This window comes from Candoia aspera, chromosome 2 (genome assembly GCF_035149785.1).
Source record: "Candoia aspera isolate rCanAsp1 chromosome 2, rCanAsp1.hap2, whole genome shotgun sequence".
In the NCBI taxonomy this organism is placed as follows: Eukaryota; Metazoa; Chordata; class Lepidosauria; order Squamata; family Boidae; genus Candoia; species Candoia aspera.
Genome location: NC_086154.1, coordinates 110239776 through 110266415, shown reverse-complemented (window position 1 = coordinate 110266415; position 26640 = coordinate 110239776). Strand labels below are relative to the sequence as shown.

The following is a 26640-nucleotide window of genomic DNA, read 5'->3' as shown; positions in this document are numbered from 1 at the left end:
TGAGGCAGTCACTAAACGAGGACTAGCTGTAGATACATTAAAAACATGACTAAAAACCACATGACTGCCTGGACTAAAACAGCATTCCTAATGTTAAAAAAAAAAAACCTCAATGGGCTCCACAGCCACCCTAACCTTATGCCTGGGGACAGAGCCAGGTCTTAAGAGACTTCCAGAAACCAAGAAGAGTGGAAACTGTGTGTATCTTGGGGGGATGCTGTTCCAGAGGGCAAGGCCTGCGACAGAAGATATGCTTCCTCGGTCCCATAAGATGGCAACACTTAACTGATGGGACCTGGAGTGCATCCACCCTGCCCAAATACACTGGATGAGCAGAGACAACTGGAGACAGGCAATCCCTCAAATAACCAGGCCCAATGCCATGAAAAGCTTTAAATGTAACCATTTGATCACTCCAAACTACATGTTATTAAACCAGTCCAATAACAGGGATTCTAAATAGCAAGGAGTTGCATGTAAGTACTTGGAAGGGCCAAGTTCTCTACCATATGGCAACCTGTAAGAGTAGCTTTGCAGCAAAAAACCATCACCCTCGGTTTGGCTGGGCCTGGAAAGATTGAGTAGGTTGACTGTTCAAAATATGCCTCAATAGTAGTTTTGCAACGTGTCACCTTTTCACAAAGTTGCTGCCAAAATCCTCAGCACGTTTTCCACCTTCTGCCCAAGTAACAAGTATTTTTGTCCTCTTAAGAGCAGAAATAATTCCTGCCTCATCCTGCTATCTTTAAATATCTGTTACCTATTTCATTCCGAGAGCCAAAGACCACCATCCCTGCTAGTATAGTTACCAGGACCACATACTCCCAAATTAAAACCTTTTAAGTTAAATGGAACGTGGGGGGGAAAAGGAAGATGCTATAGCACTCAGCAGAAGCCTTTTCAACCCTTTGCCCTACTTAAAGCCTCAGTGTCCTATATATCCCTGATCAATAAGGTACATGATGTGGTGGAAAGATGAGCTGCACCAGGTACTCTAAAGCGCATGATAAAGAAGAAGAAACCAGGCTGTATCATAGGCATCTTCTGCATAATATTCCTGTAATGTAGGAGTGGACAAAACAAAGCTGGAAAAATGTGAAATAGGTCATGAAGTTTTTGGTTGAATTTAGCCATGTATGTTTACATATGTATACCTCACATATGATGTTTGCACTCTAGGAACTCTGCATTCAAAATGGAATATATAAAAGAATGATAAATCAAGGGCTTTTCGAGTACAGTCCCATGGAGAGGACTTTGCAATAATCTAAATGGGGGGTGACTAGGGCATAAGTCTTATGTAATGCTAGTTTAGGCATACCATGTCTTGGTTAGACAGCAATGAAGAGTTACAGGAAACTCTTAGCTCTTTTGCTGCCATGTAATAGTTGCTGGGATTTTTGCAGCCAGCATATGGTATGCTTATGCTTGATTGTCATGAAATGTAAAGGCCATAAGAGAATGTTGACTTGTAGCCTTTTTTTCCAAACTGCTATTGACATAAATATTATTAAAAACAAGATATCCTATATTAATTCTAGTAGGGTCCATGAATAACAGAAGTCCCTCATAACAGAAGTTCCAAGCAATCCTAGTTACTGATGCTCTAGTGCTTTGCAGAAAACTGGCCTTACAGCTAAGGATTGTTAAGTTTTAAAAGTTTGATTTTTGTTCTGTGTTACTGCATACCTAATAATTAATTAAAATAATGAGATATTTTCATATGTACAAGAATGTATCTATATTCTGGATTTGCAACCTAGTATCTATTTATAAGAACTTTCTTATAAAATACTTTCATCATGCAGAAATGAAAATTATTTTTAAAAGGAAATTTGAAATAATTCCTAAAAGAGTTAAGATAAAATTCCTTTTAACAATAGTTTTCATTTCTGCATAATGGAAGTATTTTATAAGTTCTTATGAATAGATGCTGTTTTTCAGCCATTTCTGTGGAACACAAATATAATACACTGGAGCAGTACCCTGGCTGGTTAATTAATGGTATTTTTATTTTTGTGTTCAGTGGCTTAACTCCCTTGTAAATCTTTTTGGGATTGTAACCTTAATCTCCTGGCATCTGAAATCCGATCTCTATTCAGCCTCTATATTAATGTAATTTCAGCTCAGTTCTCTGCGGTTGTACTAAGAATTGTTTACGCTTAAACATTACAGCATTCGGAACTGATACTTTAAGGCACAAAACTGCACTTCCCCCTCTTAAGCATTTCTACTTGGGCCGAGCATGTTATGGTTCTGGGCGAAAACAGTGTAATACTGAAATATATACACTCGAATAAGTGATACTGATATATATGTAAGCAAAACTCGTCGTCCTTTCGTTGATCAGAATACTCCCACCCTGCACCTCGTCCAGGGACGAGGCAGAAAAGTATTTTCGCGGAACGCCGGTGACAGGAAGCCGATTTCAGCCGGACTCCTTATAGAAGCGATCGGCACGTCTCAAGATGGCGGTATATGTGCTGTGCTGCTTGCGGCGAATGCGAGTTCAGCGGCTGCTTTTCTGGGAAACATCTAGGAAAATTCTTCTTCGAGGTTTGGCTTCTGGTCGTCCGGCCTTTGGTTCTGAATTTAGAAGTGAATACAGTTTGGACAAACTCTATCCGCCGCAGGAAAAGGAAGCGGACATCGCAAAGGTCTGAAGGGAGATGCTTGATGGGGCAAAGATCATAGAGATATATAAAGAACAGAAGGACAAGTTTCATTAAATCTCTGGGGTAATATAACTAGTCAGCTCACTTTTCAGTGTCAGGAGAGGAAAAAGATAATTAAAACAAGATTGCCTAAGATTCCATCTGCTTCCATAAATCAGCCATTTCCCTTGCTGGCCAGCTAGGTGACTACATCTCCTGTCCCAAAAGCTGATTGGAAATCCTAGGTGAGGAGTGTAGGCGAGACTGTGGAGTCAAAAGAAAATGATGGCAAAGAATTTCATATTATTGCCAACTAAAACAAAAACACCCAGTGAAGGTGTCCAACAGCACCTGCTGCAAAGCATGATGATGCTCAAATAACACAGGTGCAATGTTGTTTTCATGCATATGCTGACATATGACATATTTACCTCCAAGCATTTCATACAAGTATGTAAGTTACCTTACTTGTGTGGTGGTGTCACGCATTGTCCTAACAGTCAGGAACCACGCTGAGACAAGGAATAGATCTCTAGTGTTTTATTACTGCTACATTAGACAGAAAATCCTAACAAACTGAAGAAGCATGGGAAAAACCCAGACAGATAAACCCCAAAAGTTAAGGCGGGTCTGATCTGTGTCTCTTTGAATGGCTGCTTAACTCCTCAGTACTATGCATGTGTTTTCCCCTGGATAGGGCCCCCCTCCTGCTCACCATCAGTACTCATGACACGCATGTTAGTCATTTCACCCTCTTTATGTCCCCTCACCATATATAGGCAAGGCCTATGAAGTCATCAGGAATTAAGCTAGACCTAAAGAATACTTTACCTTTACGTTTTACCCTTCTCCAAAGTTAGCAGTAAAGGTATTTCAAACCTGACTGCTACCTTGTTGAAACATTTCAATGCATATTATATTTACATATGTTTCCGGTCAATATTTTTCTATTAAGAATCCTCTAAGGCAATGCCCAACAAAATAAAATAATGGAAACATAAAAGCCAGCACCAAATTATCTCAAAAACAGCAAAAATAACATACAAAAAGTAATTTAAACAGCAAAAGTAATTTAAGTTAAAAAGTTATAACTTAACAATTTTTCTAAAAACTTAGGTCCTAGGACTCAGTAAATTTGAAGGGACTGTACCACACAGTTTACAAGTAGCATGATAAATAGCCCTTTCTCTTAGTTCCTGCTAGTGAGTTTCTGAAAATGTAGTGCCCTCCTGCACTTTTTAAATAAATGAATACAAATGCTTTTGCAGCTGATAGCAACTCTGTTCAGTGGTGCAATGGATTTGTGCTGGAAGGGATTTGAGGGATCACTCCAAATGGAGTGATTTTTGCTGGAGATAAAAAGGTATTTATATGGGTGTTTATTGGCTGAAAATCCATACCACCTTCTTCTGCACAACTGTTGTGCATTATTAATCATGGGCTATGCAGATAGCATAAGACAGCAACTTTTTTTTAGCAGAGTCCTCCATTCCATCCTATACTACAATCAGGACATAAGAGTGGCTAATATTACAGGCTGTAAATACTGCATTTTTAACTTGTCAAACACACAGTGTGAGGACAGCAGCATTGCACAAGCACAAGAATTTTTATGTGCTATTCTTTTAAACTCTAGCCTTTTGCTTTCAACAATACTTGTTGAAAATAGGCAGGAGCATTATGTACACTGCTTTGCATTGTATAAAATAAAGCTGGAATATAAATATAATGATGATACTGTCATAAGTTATTATTTCCTAGCCACAGCAACTTCCATAATGGTCTGTACTTTTACATTTGAATTAGTTTGAGTGTGTTGAAATAATACAACTCCCCTCCCAGTAGTTCCACACAAAATAAAACCCAAGTTAGAAGGAGCTTAAATTTGTCTCTTTGTTGCTATTATATATTCAGGGGAGGCCAAGCTAGTGTTGGATAATATCTATATTCAATGAATTATTTTTTCCACTGATTCAAACTGGTAACTCACTTCCATCCTAGGGGCATTCCAATGGACAATGTTATATCTGGATTAGGAACAAACAGATCTAGTGACAGTACTTATGATGATTTGCAGCAAGGAATTCTTATTCCCAGAGTTACAAGAACATGAAAAGCATTTGTTCTATTCTCAATTTAGATGCTACTTTTTTCTATTCCATATTATTTAAAATGAAGAAAGCTTAAGAGGAAACCGGAATAGTTTTGTATTTGTATGAATTATTTTTATGTGAGTTTCATTGCTGAAGCTGAAAATACATAATATGCATGAGCTCAAGAATTTATCAGTACTGAGACACTGTTTTGCATCTGAGGGACATCAGGGTAATAATGAAAAATGAAGCAGATTTTGCAGATTTACAGTCTGTCTATCTCTTTATTTAGAATTAGTAGCTGTGGAAGGCCAATGTTAAAAGATGTATTATTTAAAGATACCTAAAACATACCAGCACTGGGGCCAGCCATACTGCACAAAGCAGTAAGGTTGGAATACTGGATGAAATTAAATCAAAGGCTTCATGTTCCCATTGCTGTCTTGATCAAATAGGTGGAATAGCAAGAAAGAATTGTGCTTTTAAGTATGAAATAAATGGAGACATTAAGCAGAATAAATTCAAAATATTATGGTCTTTTTAAGATTAAGTTTTGATAAGACAGTGACTTGCCCCTTTTTAGTGAACTGAGTGTCAATGCTGTTAGAATTATTGCTATAATTTATTGTTCCTGGTTATTTGAAGATTTTCCAGAATCTGATTATTAACTTCTGATTCAACACCTAAAATAATCTAGAACAACTTTCTGCTATCTGGTTTCCCCAGATGTGTTCATTCTCTGCTAACATGGTCAGTGGCTATGGTGGGTGACACAGTCTTATTCATTTGTGTTCTTTTGTCTACCAGATGTGGTTAAGCTGTGGAACCAGGAGTCTTGAACATCCAGATTCTAGTCTTCTCTCAGCCAAAGAAGCCTCCTGGGTGACTTTGAGCCAGTCACTCTCTCTCAGCCCAATCTACCTCACAGGGTTGTTGTAGGGAAAAAAATAGGAGGAGGGAGGGCTATATATATACTACCTTGACTCCTGAATGAAAGGTAGAATAAATCTGATAAATAATAAATATTCAATCTTTCCTCCAGGTATGTAAGATACTGTAGCCAGCACTAACTTCTTCCAGTTTTATTTTTACAACAATTTCCTTGTAAGGTAGATTGAGCAGAAGTGGCTCACGGTAGACCTGAACTTGGGTCTTCATGGTCCTAGTCTAATATCTTAATCTGCTCCACTGGTTCTTACATTATTTATAGTCCAACATATTTGAAAGTACCAGATTGGTAACAGTTAACCTAAAAAGTAATCTTATCATGAATATATTGCATTATTATGAAACTTGGTGAAAGGAGTAAACAGTAAATAAAAAATGGGAGAAATGAAATAGTCTGGGTGGCTTAGAATTCTGGTGCTTGTATGTATACTAAACAGGCTCTGCATATATGTAGTCTTGTTTAATAATGGATTACTGTTCTTGTTTCTTATTTTCTGTTAATAGGATAAATTATTACAAAGTGTTTGTAACAGTCATAAGTTGCAGTGCTCAGCTATATGCATCTCTGTGTTACAGGATTCAGCAAGCCAGACAATTCCAGAGATTCCTGTGGGTGAGTCTGTAATGATTGCCTATTCTAATATACATCAGACTCATAAGCAAGGTTTCAAAAATATCTGATTTATTGAAGAACAGTATGCAGGATCACAAAGAAAGCTGAGAATGATGAAAGCGCAGCAAATTCAAACAAAAACCCTCGGTGCAAACGAAATCCCTCCCCCCTTAGAATCTTCTCAAGTCCACAATCCCAGGTGCTCCTAACGGTTTCTGATGGTCTGCGGGAAAAGGCTTGAACAGAGAAAATAACCCAAATACATTCCATTCTCCTGATTCCACATACAGAGCTTGGTACAAGATTTCACAGCAGCTCCCTTCCATACATAAACACATGTCAGTGCCATGGCATGTGAAACGTTACGATGTTTGAAATACATTGAAACAGTGAACATGACATACTGCCCCCCAGAAAAAAAAACCCCACAATACATCAAGCAGAAAGCTTCAATGGATAAGCAAGGTGGAAACGGTTAACTAAATCAGGAGCGTTAACATGATGAGCAGACACTCATTCAGGATGAGGGAAGTGTTTCCATTGGACCAGATACTGCAGGGTGCCCCGAAGTTTGCGAGAATCAATGATGTCCTTGATTTCGAAGTGCTGCTGCCCGTCAATCATAATAGGAGCAGGAGGAGGAGGTAGAGGGTGCCAATGCGGTGATTGGTGGATAGGCTTAAGCAAGCTGCAATGGAAAACAGGGTGCAAGTGCTTCAAATTGTGACACAGTTGCAATTTAACAGTAACTGGATTGACAATATCAATAATAGGAAAAGGACCAATGAATTTGGGAGCAAGTTTTTTAGAGGGCTGAGGTGATTTAATAAATTTAGTGGATAAATAAACCTGATCCCCAACTTTAAAGTCGTGTTGTGGAGAACGATGTTTGTCTGCTTGAGACTTGTAAACAGCCTGGGCATCAGCCAAAGCTTGCTGAATCACTGGCCAGGAATCAGACAGTTTAACAGCCCAATCAGATGCGGAGCACGTTGGGGAGGGGCGTTGCGGCAGTTCAGGGATGGGAACAAACTCGTGACCAGAAACAACGTGAAAAGGAGTTTGTCCGGTACTTTGATGCACAGCATCGTTGTAAGCAACTTCAGCAAAAGGTAACAATTCAACCCAATCATCTTGATGGTAGTTAATGTATGCTCTAAGGAACTGTTCGAGGGTGGCATTTAAAATCTCAGTAGAACCATCTGTCTGCGAATGGGACGATGTGGAAAGCGCCTGTTTAGTGCCAATCAATTTTAAAAATGATTTCCAAAATTGGGAAGTAAACTGTGTGCCACTGTCCGAAATTATGCGGGAGGGGCTACCGTGGAGCTGGTAGATGTGGTGGAAAAACAGGCGTGCCAATTGCAGGGCTGAAGGTATGGATGCACATGGAATAAAATGAGCTTGCTTAGAGAAAAAATCCTTTACAACCCAAATGACAGTTTTCTTCTGACTGGGTGGCAGGTCCACAATGAAATCCATGGAAATCTGGTCCCAGAGACGAGACGGACTGGCCACTGGCTGCAAAAGCCCCTGTGGTTCCCCCCGTTTACGTTTAGACATGTCACAAACAGGACAGGAAGCAACATAGTCTTCGACATCACGTCTTAAGGTCAGCCACCAAAATTGGCGGTGAACCAAATGCAACGTTTTAACAAAACCAAAGTGTCCAGCAAGTTTATCATCATGGGAATGCTGCAAAACATCAGCTCGTAAAGTTTCAGACACATAAAAGCAGTGTTCCACCCAAGCTAGACCGTCCTCAAAAGAAACATTGTTTCCATTAGCTAAAAACCAAGTATCAGATTTCAGTGCCTGGAGAAAGTCTTTTTGTAACTGACAAGGAACTTGCACTTTCTGCTTCCCAGGGCGTGCTGGGGGTGAGAGGGCTTGCGCACGGCTTTGGCTCCGAGTGATAGCAGCCAAGCCCAATTGTGGTTTAGTGAGAACAGTACCAACCACATCAGCCACCTGGTCGTGATCTTGAGGTAAACATGACAGTGCATCAGCTAGAACGTTTTTCTTTCCAGGAATGTATTTTAACTGGAAGTGAAAGCGACTAAAAAATTGAGCCCAACAAATTTGTTTAGGGCTGAGACGTCACGGTGTGCGAAGGTCTTCCAAATTTCTGTGATCAGTCCAAACCTCGAAAGGGCATTTAGCGCTTTCAAGGAGATGGCGCCAAGTTTCTAAAGATGCCTTTACAACAAAAGCCTCCTTTTCGCAAACATGCCAGCGGCGTTCTGTTTCAGAAAATTTCCTAGATAAGTAAGCACAAGGTTTTAGACAATTTTCCGAATCCCTTTGCAACAAAATAGCCCCATTCGAGGAGTCAGAAGCATCGACTTGGACCACAAAGGGGCGTTCAGGATCAGGGTGCTGCAGAATAGGCTCAGCAGTGAAACGAGTTTTCAATTTATCAAAAGCCACCTGGCATTCAGGTGTCCAATTCAACACCGCCCCAGGGTTTTTTACTTTGCATGTTTCACCCAAGCCCTTGGTATGGAGTAAATCAGTGAGGGGCAGAGCAATCTCAGCAAACCCCGGGATGAATTGTCTATAGAAATTACTGAATCCTAGAAAACTTTGTAATTGCCTCCAGGTGCGGGGACGCTCCCAACTCAGAATCGCCTGAAACTTGGCAGGGTCCATTTCTGTACCCCAGTCAGATACTCGATAGCCCAGATAGTCAAGTTGTTTTTTGCGAAACTCACACTTGGAAAGTTTGGCATAGAGTTTGGCATCTCTAAGCTTGCGTAACACCTGTCTGAGGAGACATTCGTGTTCCTCCTCGGTTTCAGTGTAAATAAGAACATCATCTAAATAAACTAAGATCCCTTTGAATAAATGATCATGTAATACTTCGTTGATCAATTGCATAAACACTCCGGGCGCCCCTGCCAACCCGAAAGGGAGAACTTTGTATTAAAACGATCCTAGTGGGCAATTAAAAGCAGTTTTCCACTCACCCCCAGCTTTGATGCGAATGTGAAAGTAGGCTTCGCGAAGATCAAGCTTGGAGAAAATTTTGCCATTTACTAAAGTTGGGAAATTGGATAGAAAAAATTAAGACATGCAAATGCCTGCATAAGGTAGTGGGTAATCTGTGGTCTGTTGAGAAGAATGAATAAAGCAAAAATAGTTATGTTTAAGAGCATGCTTCTGCCCACTTTGTTATATGGAAATGAGAGAAACATGAAAATAAGTTGAAAGTAATGAGAATGGGTTACTTAAGAAGTGTGTGTGGTAAAACAAGAAGAGATACAGCAAGATTGAATGGATCGAGTGATGAATGAATGTTGATTGAATGCAAAAGTGAGTAACCAGTATAGAAGAAGTACATTGAAATGGTTTGGGTCAGACAGAGAAAATGGGTGAGAATCTAATTACAAAACAGATACATGAACATGGGCATCCATTACAAACCACAGTGACAAAAAAAAAAGACAAAATGTATATCATAACATCACAAGGTTTGTGCCTTTCATACTTTTCTCCTGAAATGAGACCCACACATTATCACTTGACCCCACTTCGCAGATGCCTTTAGTATTATACTGAAGTGTGGTAAGAGAGAGATATTTAAGAAATAAAAAATAAAAGATAACGTATGAATTGATGCATAGGAAGGTGAAGGAAGTATGGTGAAGGAAAGGATGGATTGCAGGGATAGAGAGAGGTACATTGAATGGTTGGTATAAACTACATTTAGGTAAGACTTTTCTTTTCCTCTTATCTCATGCCAGTTTCTTTTGCACTTTGGTGGTATACTGCTTACTCCAGAAGGGGAATAAGAGGATAGATAAGTCATAGGAACCATAATCCAGTAATTAGTAAGACTTCTTTAATATTTGCACATTAGAAAAAACTACCCAGCAATATAAAGTACCACTTCAATCTTCTATGTAATAATAATTAACTTTTATATTATTAAGGCTGCCTTTAAAGATACTGAATCATAGTATTGGTTGTGTTTTCAAAAAAATAGGAAGAGTTTATACTAAACTTAAGTCTGTTGTCACAACCCTATGTATTCTTACTTGGAAGTACGTCTTGAAATCATTGGAAGATATTTTTGAGAAAAATGCATAGTGAGTCAGAAGTAATTTTCTTTAAAAAAAACACAACCTTAAAACTGAATGATGGTGAAAAGTTTGCCCTTTTGACTTTTCTGTCTTCTGTTGAGAATGCAGATTGGCCTAAAAGGTCACCTTTACAAAAAATCAAGAACAGGAATGTCTGTCTGATTGTAACAGTTTGGCTAGGTCAATTAACAATGTTAACAAACAAACAAACTTCAGCAAATGGAGAACTATTTGCAATCAGCAAAATGTTCCTAAAAATGGCTCTATGGGAGATACTGTACTTCAAGAGACCATCTGTTCTTAACAGAGTCTTCCAGATGCTCTGTTCACTGTATCTTCTCTTTTACGTATACTTAGAGCATAAATGGATATCTTTTCAATCCTTCTTTTTCATGCTTTTCTTTTTTTGGATTTCCAGGTCGTTTGTCTATATCCTATTCCCGGAGTAGTGGCCCAGGAGGCCAGAATGTTAATAAAGGTAAAAACAAAACAAAACATGAAACCAGAGGCAACTATACACATAATTACATGGGAACAAGTCTCATTGACATTAACAGGACTTACCACAATAAGATTAAGGTACATGTTTTGGAGTTGGGCAGCCTAGAAATTTGACAAATAAATAACAGGTATTGATGAGCAGCACACATATTAGTGAATTGGAAGGCAAATACAGGCCTTTCCAAGCTGCATAAGTCTTTTAATGTATTGTGGGGAGTAGTAATTTATTTATTCTTATCACACCCAGTGAATTCGAAAGCAGAAGTCCGATTCCATTTGGCATCAGCAGACTGGATCTCAGAAGAAGTGAGACAAAAAATGGCAGTGCTGGTAATTCTCAAAATTTATTTTCCCTTTTTGAGATAGCTTGTAAGTAGCATACGCTTTACCAATTTCCTGCAACACACAAAACATTTAGACTGCTAGAGGGCCCACTTAGGCTGTGTAACAAAATATAAATCCATAAACACACAACTATATCAGAGTATAATCCAATTCTGAAGATCTGTTGGCAGAGGATTTTTATTTTTTCCTTGTATGTTCTCCATTTCCTAGACAGATACAGGATTTCTCCTGATTCGCTTTCTAGTTATTGAGCAAAACAGACTTTTGCAGTGAGGAAAAACAGCATTAATTGTTAAATTTATGTTAAATTAAATGTGCATGGATCGTAAAAATTGCTTTATCCCACTGGGAAATTTAGATTTTTTTTTTTACTAGCACTGTGACAGATAATATAGTAAAAGCCCTGGAAAAGTAATGGTGTTAGGGACCACAGAAAACAGGAGGCACTTACTAGGCAAGTGGCTGATAATTTTGTCAATTGTGTTCTTTAGCCAAAACTTTGTATGTTTGTTTATTTGAAGTATTTTACTTCTCTCTTTAGTTAAAAAAAATCCCTGGGTTATATAATAATATGAGACTGTCTCTGGCCTTAGGCTTATAGTCTAAAAGATATGACTTTAAAGAAAAAGAGGTGGGGAGGGAGAAGGAAAAAAATATATATGTAAAATTGTGTTACTTCTTATTTCCTTTATCTCAAAGAATGAGTGCCTTCTTACAACTTAGCAGACAGGTCCCAATGTCAGAAGAACTGCTTTGAACTGTTTTAAGTAGAAATTTGTGGCAAAATATTTATGAATAAAAAGACATAATCCCAGGTTTTAAATGAGGTTAATTATTTGATGCTAAGACAGAACGTATTATAACTCGTCCACAAATATAGGGAGTGATTGGCTTCCCACTTTACCTTAACCCTTAATATAGCTTGTTTGATTTTGGCTTAGTGGGATTATAAAACCATCATTATTGTTTAACATTATGTAAATTAGGCCACTACAATTTGTTCAATGACTTTAAAAATCATATTTTGATAATAGAAGCAATCCTGTTTTACTTTCCAGGGAGTAGAAAATGTTATAAATATAATGAGAGATTCATAATAAAAATGTTTTATTTCCCAGCAAAAACATAAGATCAATAAATTGGGAGAGCTAATAATCACCTCTGAAGTGAGTCGCTATCAGATGAGGAATTTGGCAGTCTGCTTACAAAAGATCAGGGACATGATTGCAGAATCCACTGAGAGACCTCAGATTGTATCTGAAGAGACTACTGAGATGATCAGAGAAAGGTAAATCCAACACAAAGATAACAGGTCACTCAATTAGAACTCATTTGGAGCACAAGAAGATGGTGCATATATACCAGAATCCTCAGCTGGTGCTGCCTTCTTAGGACAAGATGGAGCCATTTGTAATTAAAACAAGAGCTGCTTCTCTCTCAATATCCAGCACACATCACCAAATCATATTAGGCAGTTTAAGACCTGTAGTGTCACTGAGCACCTCCAATTTAATAGATTGTAATAAATAAGACATTCTGGTTCTTAATTTCTCTTAATTCCAATTAGAAAAGCACAGGCAGCATTTGTTAATTTTGGATGGCACATCATGGATCAGCATGAACATTCTACCTTTAAAATGCAGATGAGCCTAGATAGACATTGTTTAAAACCAGAGATTCTGCCAATTATATTCAGATTGTATATATGTGATATTGTACAGCTGGTTCCACGCATCAAAGTAAGCCATAAAGTGGCTTGTTTTGTTTTGTTTTAACTAAACTGGCGAGAGTTGTCACAACACAAGATGGGCGGTGAAGAAACACAATAAATAAATAAATAAATAAATGTGAAAGTGAAGCCAGCTTTTTCAGTTTGTAAACTTCGATTTATGGATTAGCCTTATATGTGGATCAAGTCCTAATGGCTAGTTCAACAAACCATGGCTTAACAGTGAGGTTGGCTTTGGCATATAGACATAAACTAAACCCTGTTCATGAATAGCCTCAATTTTGGGTCTTAAGGTAAAATACAGATAAGCAATTTCTGGAAAAAAAAAACAGATATGTATCTCAGAAAACCCTTTTGGAAAGCAAGCCAAACTTAAAAGACTATTTCCATTTAAAATGCTTTAATTTTTAAGTACAGTATAAAAATTGCAAAGGGAGAACTGTAATCACTTCTCTGCTGCTGTGGTCCTTAAGGAACATCTTTTCCAAAATTGCCATTTGAATTAGAAGAACCTTCCTCACTGATGCCAGTAAGAAGTTCTCACCAGATCAAATATCGTAATAAATCCCCTTTGCTTTCCTCTGGTATCATACATACCCCTGCAACTGCTATTTCTGTTTTTAAAACTGCACATAAAATACAAGTTCTCTCATCTACTGCAGTTTCCTCTATTATTTTGGTAGAATGAGTTGATCTGTGAGTATACTCCTAAGTGTACTCAGTTCTTTCTGTTGAAATTAACTGGGATTTGTGCATACATAGGTTCTCTTTATGCAAATTGTATAGGGGTCTGAGATACATTTTTCTAACTGTACTTGTATAAAACATTGGGGTGGCTCTTGCTAGGAGCAGGAGAATTAAATCTACTTTGGGGCTTTTAGTGATGGAGTTTTTAAAGGTTAATAAAAGAACTCCAAGCATCTAACAACAATCTTGCAAAGTAGTAGCGTGAACCAAAAGAGAACTTGCACATTAAGCTTAATTAAGTTCAGAAATAAATTCAGTCTTCACATAGTAGTTAGATGAGGAAAAATAGAGATAGCTTACTTTTATTCAGTAGATCTGGATACAAGTAGATTCATAGTAGAAAGTACTTAATCATCACTGGTTCTTTGTAGACATTTTTATGGAAATAGAAATGTCTGTGTGCAAGCGAGATGAACGGGATGAGAGCTGCATTCTGCAGCATCTCCTGCTTGCAGGTGTGCCAAAAGGTAATGGAGATTGTTAATCCCCAAGCCCAAGAAGGAGGAGGAAGTGGAAATCAGGTAACCCATGTGACATCCCACAAGCACAACAGAGATACATTTACTAGAAAGACCCCCTTATGCTTATGAGACAATGCTGAGTTGACCCCTGATAATTCCAACATTTAGAACTGATGAACCTTGACAACGTAGCATTTTGCTGAGGTTTTACAAAATTAACTGTTGTAATGAATGAGCAAACATTGCTCCCCGCCATTCACTAACTTTGCTTACTTCAGCTGATTCAAGATTGACAGCTGATTGCCAGACATGAATTCCAACATCTCCATCTAAACTCACATGCTTTCTTATTTTTTAAAGCTTAATTTAATTATAAATTGTTATATTGTTTTAATATAAGTTACATTGTTTTAATTCCCAAGGGGGAGGTGGCTTTTCCCTTACCACATGCCTCAAGTTTCTGCTACTTACAGGAACTTGGACTTACAGATTTTAGTTTCCTTTTATTAAGCTTGTATATTTCTGTGATTGGCCAGTACAATACAGGCTGTGTGATTCCGATATGCCTCATACCCCAGGGTTAACAAGGAGGCCATCCCCTACACAGGTAGATGGTAGCAGCAAAAGTACTACAAATCCACTGTGCTAGAGGTTTTCCGGAGAGTAAAGGCGCTTCCCCTTTCACCCTATGAACTCAACCCTGGCCATTACAGTCTTATTTTATGAATATCTGGTATAGAAGACTGATAACAATCCAGAATTAGTTTACAAAAACTTACATGTCATTTCCTACATCTGCTTGGGCTTAGGGTGGAAAAGAAGAACCGAGAACGCCTCCGACAAAAAAAATTACGATCTTCTCTGAAGCAAAGCAGACATATGGACTTTGACTGAACATCTTGGGGACAGAAATAATGCAAGGACATATTTCTTGGACTCTTCTCTTTCTTAGATTTGGAAAAGAGAAACTTCTTATGTTCATTATATTAAAATAAAAAAGCTATTTCATAAAAATCTGTCCTTGAAATAGGAATGGGTGTTTAATTAAATCAGTAATACTACTAATGGAGGCTGAAGATGTAGCCTTTACTAACCAAGTCATAATAATAACCTTTCATATGACCAGGCCTCATAAACATTTTTTCCATTTATATATTCATTTTACATAACAATTTTAGCATATGATGTATGTTTTCTTGGATCCTGTGCGTACTCTTCCTCTCATTCTGATCCATTCATCATTTCAGGCTACAAGTATGTTTAAGCATGAAATTTGACTCAGAATACTGTATCTGAATAATTTCTGTATTAAAATATACTTATGTTGTTGAACTTAACGCTTTTTAGATAGTAATTGCTGAAATCTCAGGACCCAAAGGGGTTCTCTCATCTGGCTGCTCTGTATGTCTGAGAGATTGGCTTGTTACTATTTCATTGCTTACTCTTTTTTTAATATAGTAATTTTATTAATGATTATAATTACAACAGTAAAAACTAATACAAACTAAAAAAAAAGAAGAATAAAAAGAGTAGAAGGTACAGAAAAGAAAGGAAAAAATAGAGAAATAGAAAAGAAGTAAAAGTAAGAATATAGTAAAAGAAAAGGAAAGAAATATATAAAGAAGTGACTTCCCACCTTCATCACAACAAGTACAAACAATTTTAGTAACTTTTCACTTCCTCTTAAAATACAACAAATGATCTCTTCTTCCCATTGTCCTGTTCAGAGTATGAGATGGCCAGGCAGATTTATTATAAGAACTCTATTAAAAGCAACTATTTACAATAATAAAGTCCTGTGAAGAATAAGGCAAGACTGACTGATCAAGACTGCTCAAGCAATGAGGGAGAAAAAGGCAAGGCAGCAGAACTTAATGAAGCTAGGATGTGTGGCAAGGCAGGAGCTGGAGGCAAGAATCTGGAAACTGGCACACCGACAACTGGGCAGATGCGTGGAGACTAGACAAGGGCAAACTGGAACCACTGGGCTAGACTTGACTCTGAAGTCTGGACTAGACTGGACTGGATAGTCTAGACAAGGCTGGGAACTGGAAGCAAGACTGGACTGGACTGGAGACTCTGGACGAGGCTGAGAGCTTGAAGCAAGACTTGACAGGAGACTCTGGACAAGACTGAGAACTTGAAACCAGGCTGGACTGGGCTGGAGATTCCAGGCTAGGCTGAGGAGTCGAGGCATGACTGGACTGGACTGGAGATCCTGGGCAAGGCCGAGAACTAGAGGCATGACAAGACAGGTGTGAAGTTCTTGAACAAGACTGAGCACTCAAAGCATGACTAGACTGAACTAGAGAACCTGGGCAAGGCTGGAAGCTGGGAGCACAAGGAGACTGAATTGGAGATCCTGGACGATGCCAGGAACTTGGAGCATGACAAAACTGGACTGGAAATTCAGGGCAAGGCTGCAAGCTAGGAGCACGATGAAGCTGGACTGAAGATCCTGGACTAGGCTGGGAGCTTGGAGTAAGGCTGGAAATGTGCTTAGCGTGCTCTGAATGGCAGCAGCGAGGTACAGAACTGGATGCAAGGCTGAGGTTGCTAAAATCGGCTGTGAGAAGATCCTCTGCGACAGCGTGTGCAGGATGCAGGTCCTCCATGAATGGAAATGCAGGCGCTGATTCCCTTCCGGCTACAGATGAGGTTTCCAATGCGGGTAAGGACTCTTCTGTTGAGGCTGTGAGCTTGAAGGATTGGTTGTCTCCAGCAGCTTGTTCTTTGTGCATCTGCCTTTTATGCCGATCCTTTGTGTGCCTATTCCCTCCTGCAGCCAATTGGACTGCCTTCTCCGCGCACTTTTCTGCATGCCTTTCCTGCACACTGATTGGAGGATTTGAATCTGAAGCCTGGCCAATCAGCGTCTGTGACTTCTCCCGTACTGTTGAGTTTCTGGGTTTTGCTTCCCCGGTTTCAGCTTGATAAGTTCCTGTTTCCCCTTCTGATTCGGAAAGAGTTTTGTTTACCGAGTCAGAAGCCGGCTCGATCCTCACACCTATACACCATCTCTTATGTATAAACAAATCCACAAAGCATCGTCATTTCAGTCTTGGTGTCAGCAAAAGTCCTTTAAGGTTACCAGAGATGATAACACCTATTTTAACCTAGATCAAATAAGCCAACTTTATATTTCTTCCTTTTACAATCTTAATCTTTAGTCCATTCAAATAATGTCCTAGAACTTGATTTCTTTTCATTTTTTCTTTGTCCCTTCTCATGATATTCTTCAAAGTTTTAAGAAACCTCTTTTGTAAATCCAGCATAGGAAAATTATCCAGGTCATTCTCTTGGTTTATGGTTTGTATATCCCTTTTAATTATTAAGACATCAGCCGGTTTCTTTTGTATGTCCAGTGTAGCATCTTTTTCCATGTCATTCTTGTAGCCTGTCATTTTTAAATCCACTTTCAACTCAGTCTTGATCTTGTCAGGTAAAACCTGTTCCTCTTCCATAACATCTTTTAGACATAGTCTCTACATAGAGGCAGATGTCTCTGTTGACACTATTAATAATAACTTCTTAGTTCATTTTTCAAAAATATCCTTCCTTATGTTCAAAGTTAGAATATTTTGCTTTATTCTGTAAATGTAAGTCAAGTGTTCTTCTCCTTTAACTGTAATTTTTAGTTCCCTCTACTGTCCAAATTAAAAAATAATAATTCAAAAGCATTTTCTCATGGGAAGGATTCTTTGTAATTAATTCCAAAATCTTATTTCAAATATATCTGGACCCTTAGTCCGTTTGTAACTTTCTAAAATCAAAGTTTTAATCACCCTTTTGCTATTTATTCCAAAAAAAAGTTTAAGTTCTTAAACTTGTAGTTAAAACTTTCTTTCACTAAAGATTGAATGAAACTTACCCGGTGCTCTCAAACATGTCTATCCAAAGGTTTCTAATAGCTGAAAAGTAGTCAATAAACAATTTCCAAAAGTGATTAGAAAAGGAAGTATGAGAACTTAGTGTCCTTTCAAAAGTGCTGACTGCAGTTTGAGCAAGAGGGCTATTCCCTCATCTCCCAGAGCTCTAAACTCACTGGAGAGCTATCTTGTGGTCTCCTCACAAGGAGCAACTGTCTGGGGCACTTGTGGGTGATCTCAAGTCCTTCCCTTGCCAAGAGAAGTTTTGAAGAGCTGACTCTTCGTTCCACTGTGGTTGTCAGGTCTGATTTTTGCTGAGCTGTCTTCAGTCCACCATTTCTTGCTCCAGAAGTGCTATTTCATAGCTTTCATTTATTTGGCCACATATAAAAACATATATTCCTCCTTAGCATTATATTTATACAATCAGTTTTTTTTCTCTTAACTGTTTGCATGTCCCCCTTTGGAAAATTATTCCGTTCCACTTGCTGAGTTGCAATCCTGTGATCTTCCCAGGTTATTTACCTCTACAAGTGACCCTGATCTTATTTATTATTTTATTAGATGTACTCGCTGCTTTTATATGTAGCACTCCTGTTTCCTATTTTTCCCCACAGCAACCTTCCTTCATAGGGAAGAGGGAAGTAATTAATTTTTAACTATTTCCCAATGAATCTATTCAGAGGGAAATATTCAGAACTTGCTTTTCTGCCTCAGAAGAGATTCCAGAATAGTAAAAATAAATGAATATAATTATATGTAGGTAAAAGTAGTGGTTAGAAGCTAAAGATAGGTTGTGTGGCACAGACAGATCTCCAATACAGTTGCGCCCTTAAAAATTATTTGGGAAGAAGTGATTTGGCAAGCAAAGTGCTTCTTTTCTATTTCTTAAAGCAAGCTCTTTTTAGGCTTCTGCACTTTAAGGAGTCAACTAATGAGACACTTTTAAAAGCTGCATTTTTTCCCCAAAAGGTGTGGAAACCTGATAAGTGAAGGGCTGCACAGTAGTGCAAGGCATTTTTATTTATTTGTTTGTTCATTCATTCATTCATTCCCCGCCCATCTCTTCCCGTTGGGGGACTCTGGGCAGTTTACAATAAATGTATTTACTCTGAATTCTGCAACAGCCCTATTACAGGGCTTATAGAACAGTCCAACCAACTGACTCTGAGCAGTGTACAACTTCCCAAATTCAGAATTTGGGTTAAAATGAATATATTAGAGAAAAAGAGAAAGAGAATGCACTCTAACTTCAGAAAACCAGCAGCTGCTACCTAATACGCCTGTTTCACTGTGCCTAATAGAAGGGCCCGTCATTTCTTTTGATACTTACTTTTATTATTGAGAAGCAAGATTGTCTCCAATAATACAACTGGACTTGGCAAAGGTTACACATTTCCTTTCCACAAATGATTTGTAGTCAGATGAGGATAAATGGGGCAGTTTCTTACTGTTTTAATTTTTTTTATGTAAATACTGACAAAATACTTTTTATAAATTTATAAATCATCTTGGGTGGACCAGAATTACAAAATACAGGTGTAAAATTCAGTAAGGTAAAGTAAACTTGAATGTTCAGAAACTCCAAACAAAACTGAAATAAAGAAAAGTGTAGTTTGAAGTATTTCCACAGCAACCTGTAAGTAAAAAAAGCACCCCCAACAAAAGGTGTCAGTTAAAGGTATTCAAAATTTGGGGAGCAGTTGGGATGTGTATTTTTCAGCTCAACCATTCTGGCTTAATGGAAAGTTGCAAACATTTTGGCCTGTCGCTTTAGCCCCAGCTTTGCAGTAATTCCCAGTTGCCACTAGGTGGGGTTAAGAGCTCCATTTTTCGGATGAAAATGACTACTGTCTCTCTGGGTCCAGCAGAGCCGCATTTCATAAAGCCCAGCAAGCTTAGTCTTTTCCACTTCTCAAATGCCACGAAACTGATAAGTTCAACTGGCTGGAGCAAGTAATTAAACGCTGCCAGTGTCAACTTTAACACGTGTGATGTCCTACCGATGGGATGTTATTTTAGACACGTTTTCCGGGTGTCTTCCCCACCGCCCCCCCCCCGACACAAAACTGTACCGTTGAAGAACGGCCTTTATACGTTAAGTCAAGATCACGATGAAGCAAAGGAGTGAACAAAAACATCATCCGTAACGACAGAAGGAAAACGGAGTAGTTTTCACTCGCACCATCCTAAAAGGAATCTTCCACCCCAGATGGGACTCGAACCCACAATCCCTGGCTTAGGAGGCCAGTGCCTTATCCATTAGGCCACTGGGGCTTCGGAGAAAGTAGCTGCTTACGTTTATACTTAACTCTGTAATAGCCGAGTGTTACTTCAATTACTGGTATTCAAATTTTCTGTTTCATTCATGCAAAGAAGGACCCTGTTTCCAGAGTAGGCTTGTTTCTTTTATACTGTTATCTGGGGGTGGGGGGCACTGCATTTAAGTGTTGCCTATATAATCTATTATAGTCCTCCAATTTTTTTTCCTCAGCTTAATGCTCTCCAGGCAAATAGGATTACAAAAATTCCTAGCCTGCACGCTGAACGGCCACATTGGCTGGGCTTTCTGGGGATTTTAGTACTGTACTCTAAATTTGGAAGCTTTGGCTCTGGGGAAGCTGTTCTGGTTGTCTGAGAGAGGGTATTGCAAGGGTCTCTCAGACAATCCACTTTATAGAACAATATTTTTCAAACTTGGCAACTTTAAGACGGAGTTGAAGTCCACACATCTTAAAATTGCCAAGTTTAAAAAATATTGTTATACAATTATAAAGTTGGAAGGGATCTTAAAGCCCAACCCCCTGCTCTCTGCAGGTTCCACCAGAGCAGGGCTTTCCAAATGGTGTTCCCTGGAACTCTAAAGTTCTGCAAGAACTTGATGGGGTCCCATGAGAGACTAAGGGCAAAAAAGGAAAACTTGAATGCAGCCAGTTTTCTGTCAATGGAGTTTTGCCTGTTGATCAGGTGTTCTAGGAATTTTTTTTCACCAAGATGTTCCATGGCCTGAAAATTTTTGAAAATCTCTGCACTAGAGCAATTCTGGCAGATGACCGTCTGCTTCTCTTCACAGGCCTCTAGCAAGGAGAACCCACCACTTCGTGTGGCAGCTTCTTCCACTTATAGCTTGTATTGGCAGGAAGTTCCTCCTGCTGCCTAACCTGAGCCTGCTTCCTTGCAGTTTTAACCGACTAATTTCAGTGGCTTTCAGTACCATCAACCACAGTATCCTTTTGGGTCAGCTCAGGGACCTGGGGGTGGGCGGCGTGGCTCTGTGCTGGTTCACCTCCTTCCTCCAGGGCCAGTCCCAATCGGTGGTGATAGGGAGTGAGAGATCTGGACCACGGCCCCTCCTTTGTGGGGTGCTGCAGGGTTCAGTGCTCTCTCCACTCCTTTTTAACATCTACATGAAACCGCTGGGTGAGATCATCTATCGCCATGGGGTGAGGTATCATCAATATGCTGATGATGGTACATTTCCATCCTGGGTAACGTAAGTGAGGCTGTGACCACCCTTTAGCGGTGCCTGGAGGCTGTAGGTCTGGATGGGGAAAAACAGGCTTCAGCTGAATCCTGGTAAGACGAAGTGGCTGTGGGTTGGGGGCTCCTCTGTATCCAGGAATTTACCCTCTTTGGTTCTGGATGGGGTTGCACTGCCCCAGACAGACCCAGTGCAAAGAGCAGGCGGCAGTCATGACCAGGAGGGCCTTTGCTCAACTTTGTGTTGTGTGCCAGTTATGCCCTTTCCTGGACCGGGAGATCCTTCACACAGTCACTCATCCCCTAGTCATCTCCCGTGTAGACTATTGCAATGTTCTCTACATGGGGCTACCCTTGAAGAGTATCTGGAAGCTACAGCTGGTCCAGAATGCGGCCATGTGAGCAGTCTTGGGTGCCCCAAAGATGGCAGACGTAACACCTTTGCTGCGGGAGCTGCACTGGGTTCCAGTTTGCTTCCGGGTCCAATTCAATGTTGGTTATCACCTTCAAAGCCCTGTGTGGCATGGGGCCAGGTTACCTGAGGGACTGTCTCATCCCCATTACATCAATCCGTCCCACCCAGTCAGGCAGAGAGGGCACGTTATGGGTCCCATCCATGAGGGATTGTCAGTTGGCTAAGCCCGGAAAGAGAGCCTTCTCTCCTGTGGTCCCCACCCTATGGAACACTCTTCCGCCAGAGGTGAGACAGGCCCCCACTCTCCTGGCCTTCCAGAAAGGGGTAAAGACCTGGCTCTGCCATCTTGCTTGGAGTGGGAGGGGGGATAGCCAATCCTGGGGATGGTTAGAGCCCTAAAGAGGCCAACGTGTATTTATGAATTTAAACTAAGAATTTTTAATATCACCATCCTGGATTTTATATTTATATTTATATGTAAGAGATACTGTTTTTATTGTATTTTAATCTGCTTTTAGTTTTAGTCTTGTTGTAAATGGCCCAGAGTCCCTCTTTTGAGGGAGATGGGTGGTGACGAAATTTGAAATATAGATAAATAATTTTAATAAAAGTTTTAATTTCTGTTATAAACGTTGATAGTTTTAAATTATTTATAATTATTTTATATTAAATATATTTAGAATGAAACATCCTTAATTTGAACGTTTTTTTTTGTTTACAGCTAGCCTACATGACACTTTAATAACCTTTTAATTTTTAACTATTATTTTGTATTGAATTACACTATATTATTAATATTATTATTTTTTTAAAAACCCTTCTCATACAGTTGACCCAAAAGTTTTAAGCAATGTGGACTAAAGTCACTTCTGAGGCCCCTCTAGGATTAGGGGCTCTGAAGCTTAAGCTTTATTAGTTTTATAGTAGATCCGCCCCTGAGTAGTGCCCAGAACCAGACACACGGTTCTAGATGGGGTCTAATCAGCCAGATTAAACAATTCCTTCCCATGATCGGGACTCTACGATCCTGAATATGTACCCCAAGGTCATGTTTGTTCTTTTAGCAGCTGCATCACACTGCTGGCTCCTATTTAACTTGTGGTCAACAAGGACGTCCAGATCTCTTTCACAGGTGCTGCTGTGAAGCCACTTCCCAGAAGTTTACATTTAGCTATCAGGTCCAGCCTGCTGACCAGAACAGGAATCTAAATCTGTGTAGCCTCTGCTTGAAAGCTTCCATAGAAGGAGAGCCCACCAGCCTTCTGCATCATCAGTTCTATCGTCAAACTCCTCTTATGCTTAGACGTTTTTTCCCTAATATTCAGCTAGAATCTGCCTTCCTGAATCTTAAATCCATTACCTTGCACTCCACAAGAAGATCAAACAGATCTTAACTTTTCCTGTGTGACATCCTTTCAGATATGTGAATCCAGAGTTTCTCAACCGCGGTTCCATGGAATCCTAGGGTTCTGCAATAGGGGTTCCCTGGGAGATCATGATTTATTTAAAAAATTATTTCAAATTCGGGCAACTTCACATTAAAGAGGTAAGTTTCATTCTTTATGTTTAGTTTCAGAACACTGTTGGTGCATATATACAGGCCTGCGCATGGACTGAATATAATAATTTTGTAACTTGTGGCCTGTATTTGAGCCTGAATGTGCAGGGGTTCCCTGAGGCCTGAAAAATATTTCAAGGGTTCCTCCAGGGTGAAAAAGCTGAGAAAGGCTGGTGCTATCATACCCCCTCAGGTATATTATCTGAGCCTGTCAACTGGTAAGAAGGCTACATTCACTACAGTTACCTCTCAACATTTTGCCGCCTTCATTAGCAGCGATAGTATACTGACTCTCTTGTTTCCTTCTGAAATATCTGAAGAAGTGGTATTTGTTCTTCTTATAATCTTTCACCAACCCTAGCTCATTCCAAACGTTTACTTTGCTGATATCAGTTCTACAGTTTTTGGCTGTACTCTTCATTCATTTGTTATCTAGCCCTTTCCATTTCCTGAATGTGTCCTTGTTCAGTTTTTAGCTCTTCATTATTATTTTTTTGGCAGCCATAATGGTTTTGGCTGTCCTCCATTTTGCCTCAACTGGAATTGTTGCAACTGAGCTTTGAGTATCTCCTCCTTTGGGAACTCCTATCTATCTGGAGCATCCTTTTAGCCATTCCTGTCCTGAGATCCTATTTATCATTGTTGGGAGTTTATACGAAATCCACTGATTTAGTCCTAGATATGTTTGATTACACTCAGTTTTGTTTTCCTTAAAATTAAGAACTCTAGCATTACATGGTCACTTTCCCACATTTTTCCTGATACTTCGATTTCCTGAAATTATATTCAGTGTTGATTAGTATCAGGTCAAGGGAGGCCCACAACTAGGGTCTCTATCACCCTGAGCAAACATGGATTCCTCACCCATTTTGGCGCCCCCCCCAGTGCGACGCCCGGGGCACATGCCCCACTTGCCCGCCCTAGTTGCAGCCCTGGGTCAAGAATTCTCTAATTCTCTATGCCTTCTTCCCCACTCTGAAGGAGAAAGAAACCAGGAGTCTGTAAGTTCTAGTCCTGCCTTAGGCATGAAAGCCAGCTGGGTGACCTTGGGCCACCCTCTCTCTCAGCCCAACCCACTTCACAGGGTTGTTGTTGTGGGGAAAATAGGAGGAGGAAGGAGTATTTGGCATGTTTGTTGCCTTGAGTTATTTATAAAAATAGTAAAAGGCGGGATAAAAAAAAAAGAGTTGTCAGTAAGACCTGCCTGACATTTTCCTGGGAGAACCAGGCTTGGCAGAATTTGTCTCTCAGCAGATGTCAAAGGAATTAAGGGATCTTCTGCCAGCAGTTTGAAGTGCTGTTCTCCTGTGCAATAGCAACGGGAAAGCCTGCTGGTGTACCAATGTGCTGCCTGCCCTTCCAACCACTATTCTGCTTCAACTACAAGGTTCTGTCTGCATACAAAGAGGGGGAAGAGAAAGGCAGGTTGGAGAATGCCTCCACTAGTGCCTGTTCCTGATGGCAGAAGACTGGTGGGTCTTCTGCTGCTAGCCCTATGATCCCACGGAATGGTCACTCCATGGGATCAGAGAACAGGCACCAAAGGAGCCGTTCCCCCATGCCTCTAACCCCTCTTCCCCTTCTATCAGTTGCAAGAGAAGCAGAGCAGAAGAGAAGGAGGGGAAACAGCTCTTCTGCTCTTCCCTCCCCAGCCCAGAGCATGGTTGCTTCGTGGACAGAGAATGGACAGCAGAAGAATTGCTCCCCTCCTTTCTTTCTTGGTGGGCAGCTTTACCATGAACTAAAGGGAGAATTCTGCCTCACTTCCCTTCTCCCATGGGGTGGGGTGTGGCAGGAGCAGTCCTTCAGCTAACAGAGCTGTGCGAGAAATGAGGGGAGGGGAGGGGAGGGGAGGGGAGAGGAGACAGGAGAGGAACATATTGACTCCCTTGGTGTCAGTTCACTGATCCCAAAGAGAGATTGGAGAACTGAGGGCAGAAAATCTATGGCACTTCTGAAACCAGTGATAGCAGAAGAACCCACCTCTTTTCTTCCTTCCTGTAAAGCTCCTGGAAGACCACTTGACAGGGGTACAAAACTGTAGCCACCATCGCCACTGATCAGGGGCTGCTGTGACAGCAGCCATCAGGGCTGGGTGGGCAGCTTTACCCTGAGGGGAGGGGTGCTAAAGAGTAGGTTTCCCCATTTCCCTTTCCCAATAGATCTCCAGTTCCACAGAATACCTCCATGGGAGAGCTGGCTGACAAACAGCCCCCTTCCCACCCCACAGCCACACCTGCTTCTCCTGCCATCCCTCCAAGCCCTGGCAGACAGGGGACCTGCTACCATGTCTGGCAGGGTCAGCAAGAGAAGTGGAAGAGATGGTTCTTTGGCCCAAAAACAGATGGCCGGCCCTGAAAAGCGACAAGTGATGGGGATGTGGCCACAGCAACCCCACCCCCAGTAGCAAATAAGAGCGGGGCAGGTCCCCACCCTGACCTAACCTCAATAAAAGTTGTTGCAGATGGGCCACATGGCATGGCTTGTGCCCAAAGAAGCAGGAAAACACCACTTCAGAGGTGGAACAGGTAACCACCAGTACAGGCTGTGCCTACGGAGGGCAAGGGGGTGAGCCATCCATTCATGTCTTCCTGAAGTGGTTAGCAAGGCATCTTCCTGCCATGGGCTGGAAGGTTGTTGTTTTTTTTTAAAATCATATGGCATAGCAGTTTGGTGTTCGTGCTGCTTTTTTCTTGCTGGGAAATCCTTGTGAGGTCCAGCAGCCAGATGTGTAGACTATTTAGCCTGTTGCCCCGGGGTGCACCACGAGGAGAGTTGGGCTGAGAGAGAGTGACTGGCCAAGGCCAGCCAGCTGGCTTTCATGCCTATGGCGGGACTAGAGCTCTCAGTCTCCTGGTTTCTAGCCCAGAGCCCAGAGCCCTAACCGCTAAACCAAACTGGCTCTCGGCTAGAAGGTGACGCCATCTATTGAGGTCCTCTAACTACTGAGACAGTGAGCAGCTCATGAGGAGGAGCCCAAAGAACAGTTGCCCATCACTAGGACTTCTTGCCTCTTTGGAAGATCTGCAATTTGCTTTTGGAAACATCATCTGTACGTAACTTAGTAGACATCACTTAAATTTTATTTATTTATTTATTTATTTATTGAACACATTTATATGGCTGCCCAACTCACACACAG

At 40.4% G+C, this 26640-nt stretch overlaps 1 protein-coding gene and 1 non-coding gene across 2 annotated transcripts; one reads left to right on the top strand and one right to left on the bottom strand.

The window, feature by feature from the left end:
- Positions 1-2446: 2446 nt before the first annotated feature.
- Positions 2447-15508, top strand: MRPL58 (mitochondrial ribosomal protein L58). The gene is made up of 6 exons (XM_063293160.1): positions 2447-2657; positions 6272-6308; positions 10812-10871; positions 11142-11224; positions 12358-12527; positions 14986-15508. Exons 1-6 carry the CDS (start codon positions 2469-2471, stop codon positions 15068-15070), a joined length of 624 nt encoding a protein of 207 aa, XP_063149230.1. The 5' UTR covers positions 2447-2468; the 3' UTR covers positions 15071-15508.
- Positions 15509-20249: 4741 nt separating this feature from the next.
- Positions 20250-20322, bottom strand: TRNAR-CCU (transfer RNA arginine (anticodon CCU)). Its single transcript has one exon. It is a non-coding gene; the product is annotated as a tRNA-Arg (tRNA).
- Between the last annotated feature and the right edge of the window lie 6318 nt (positions 20323-26640).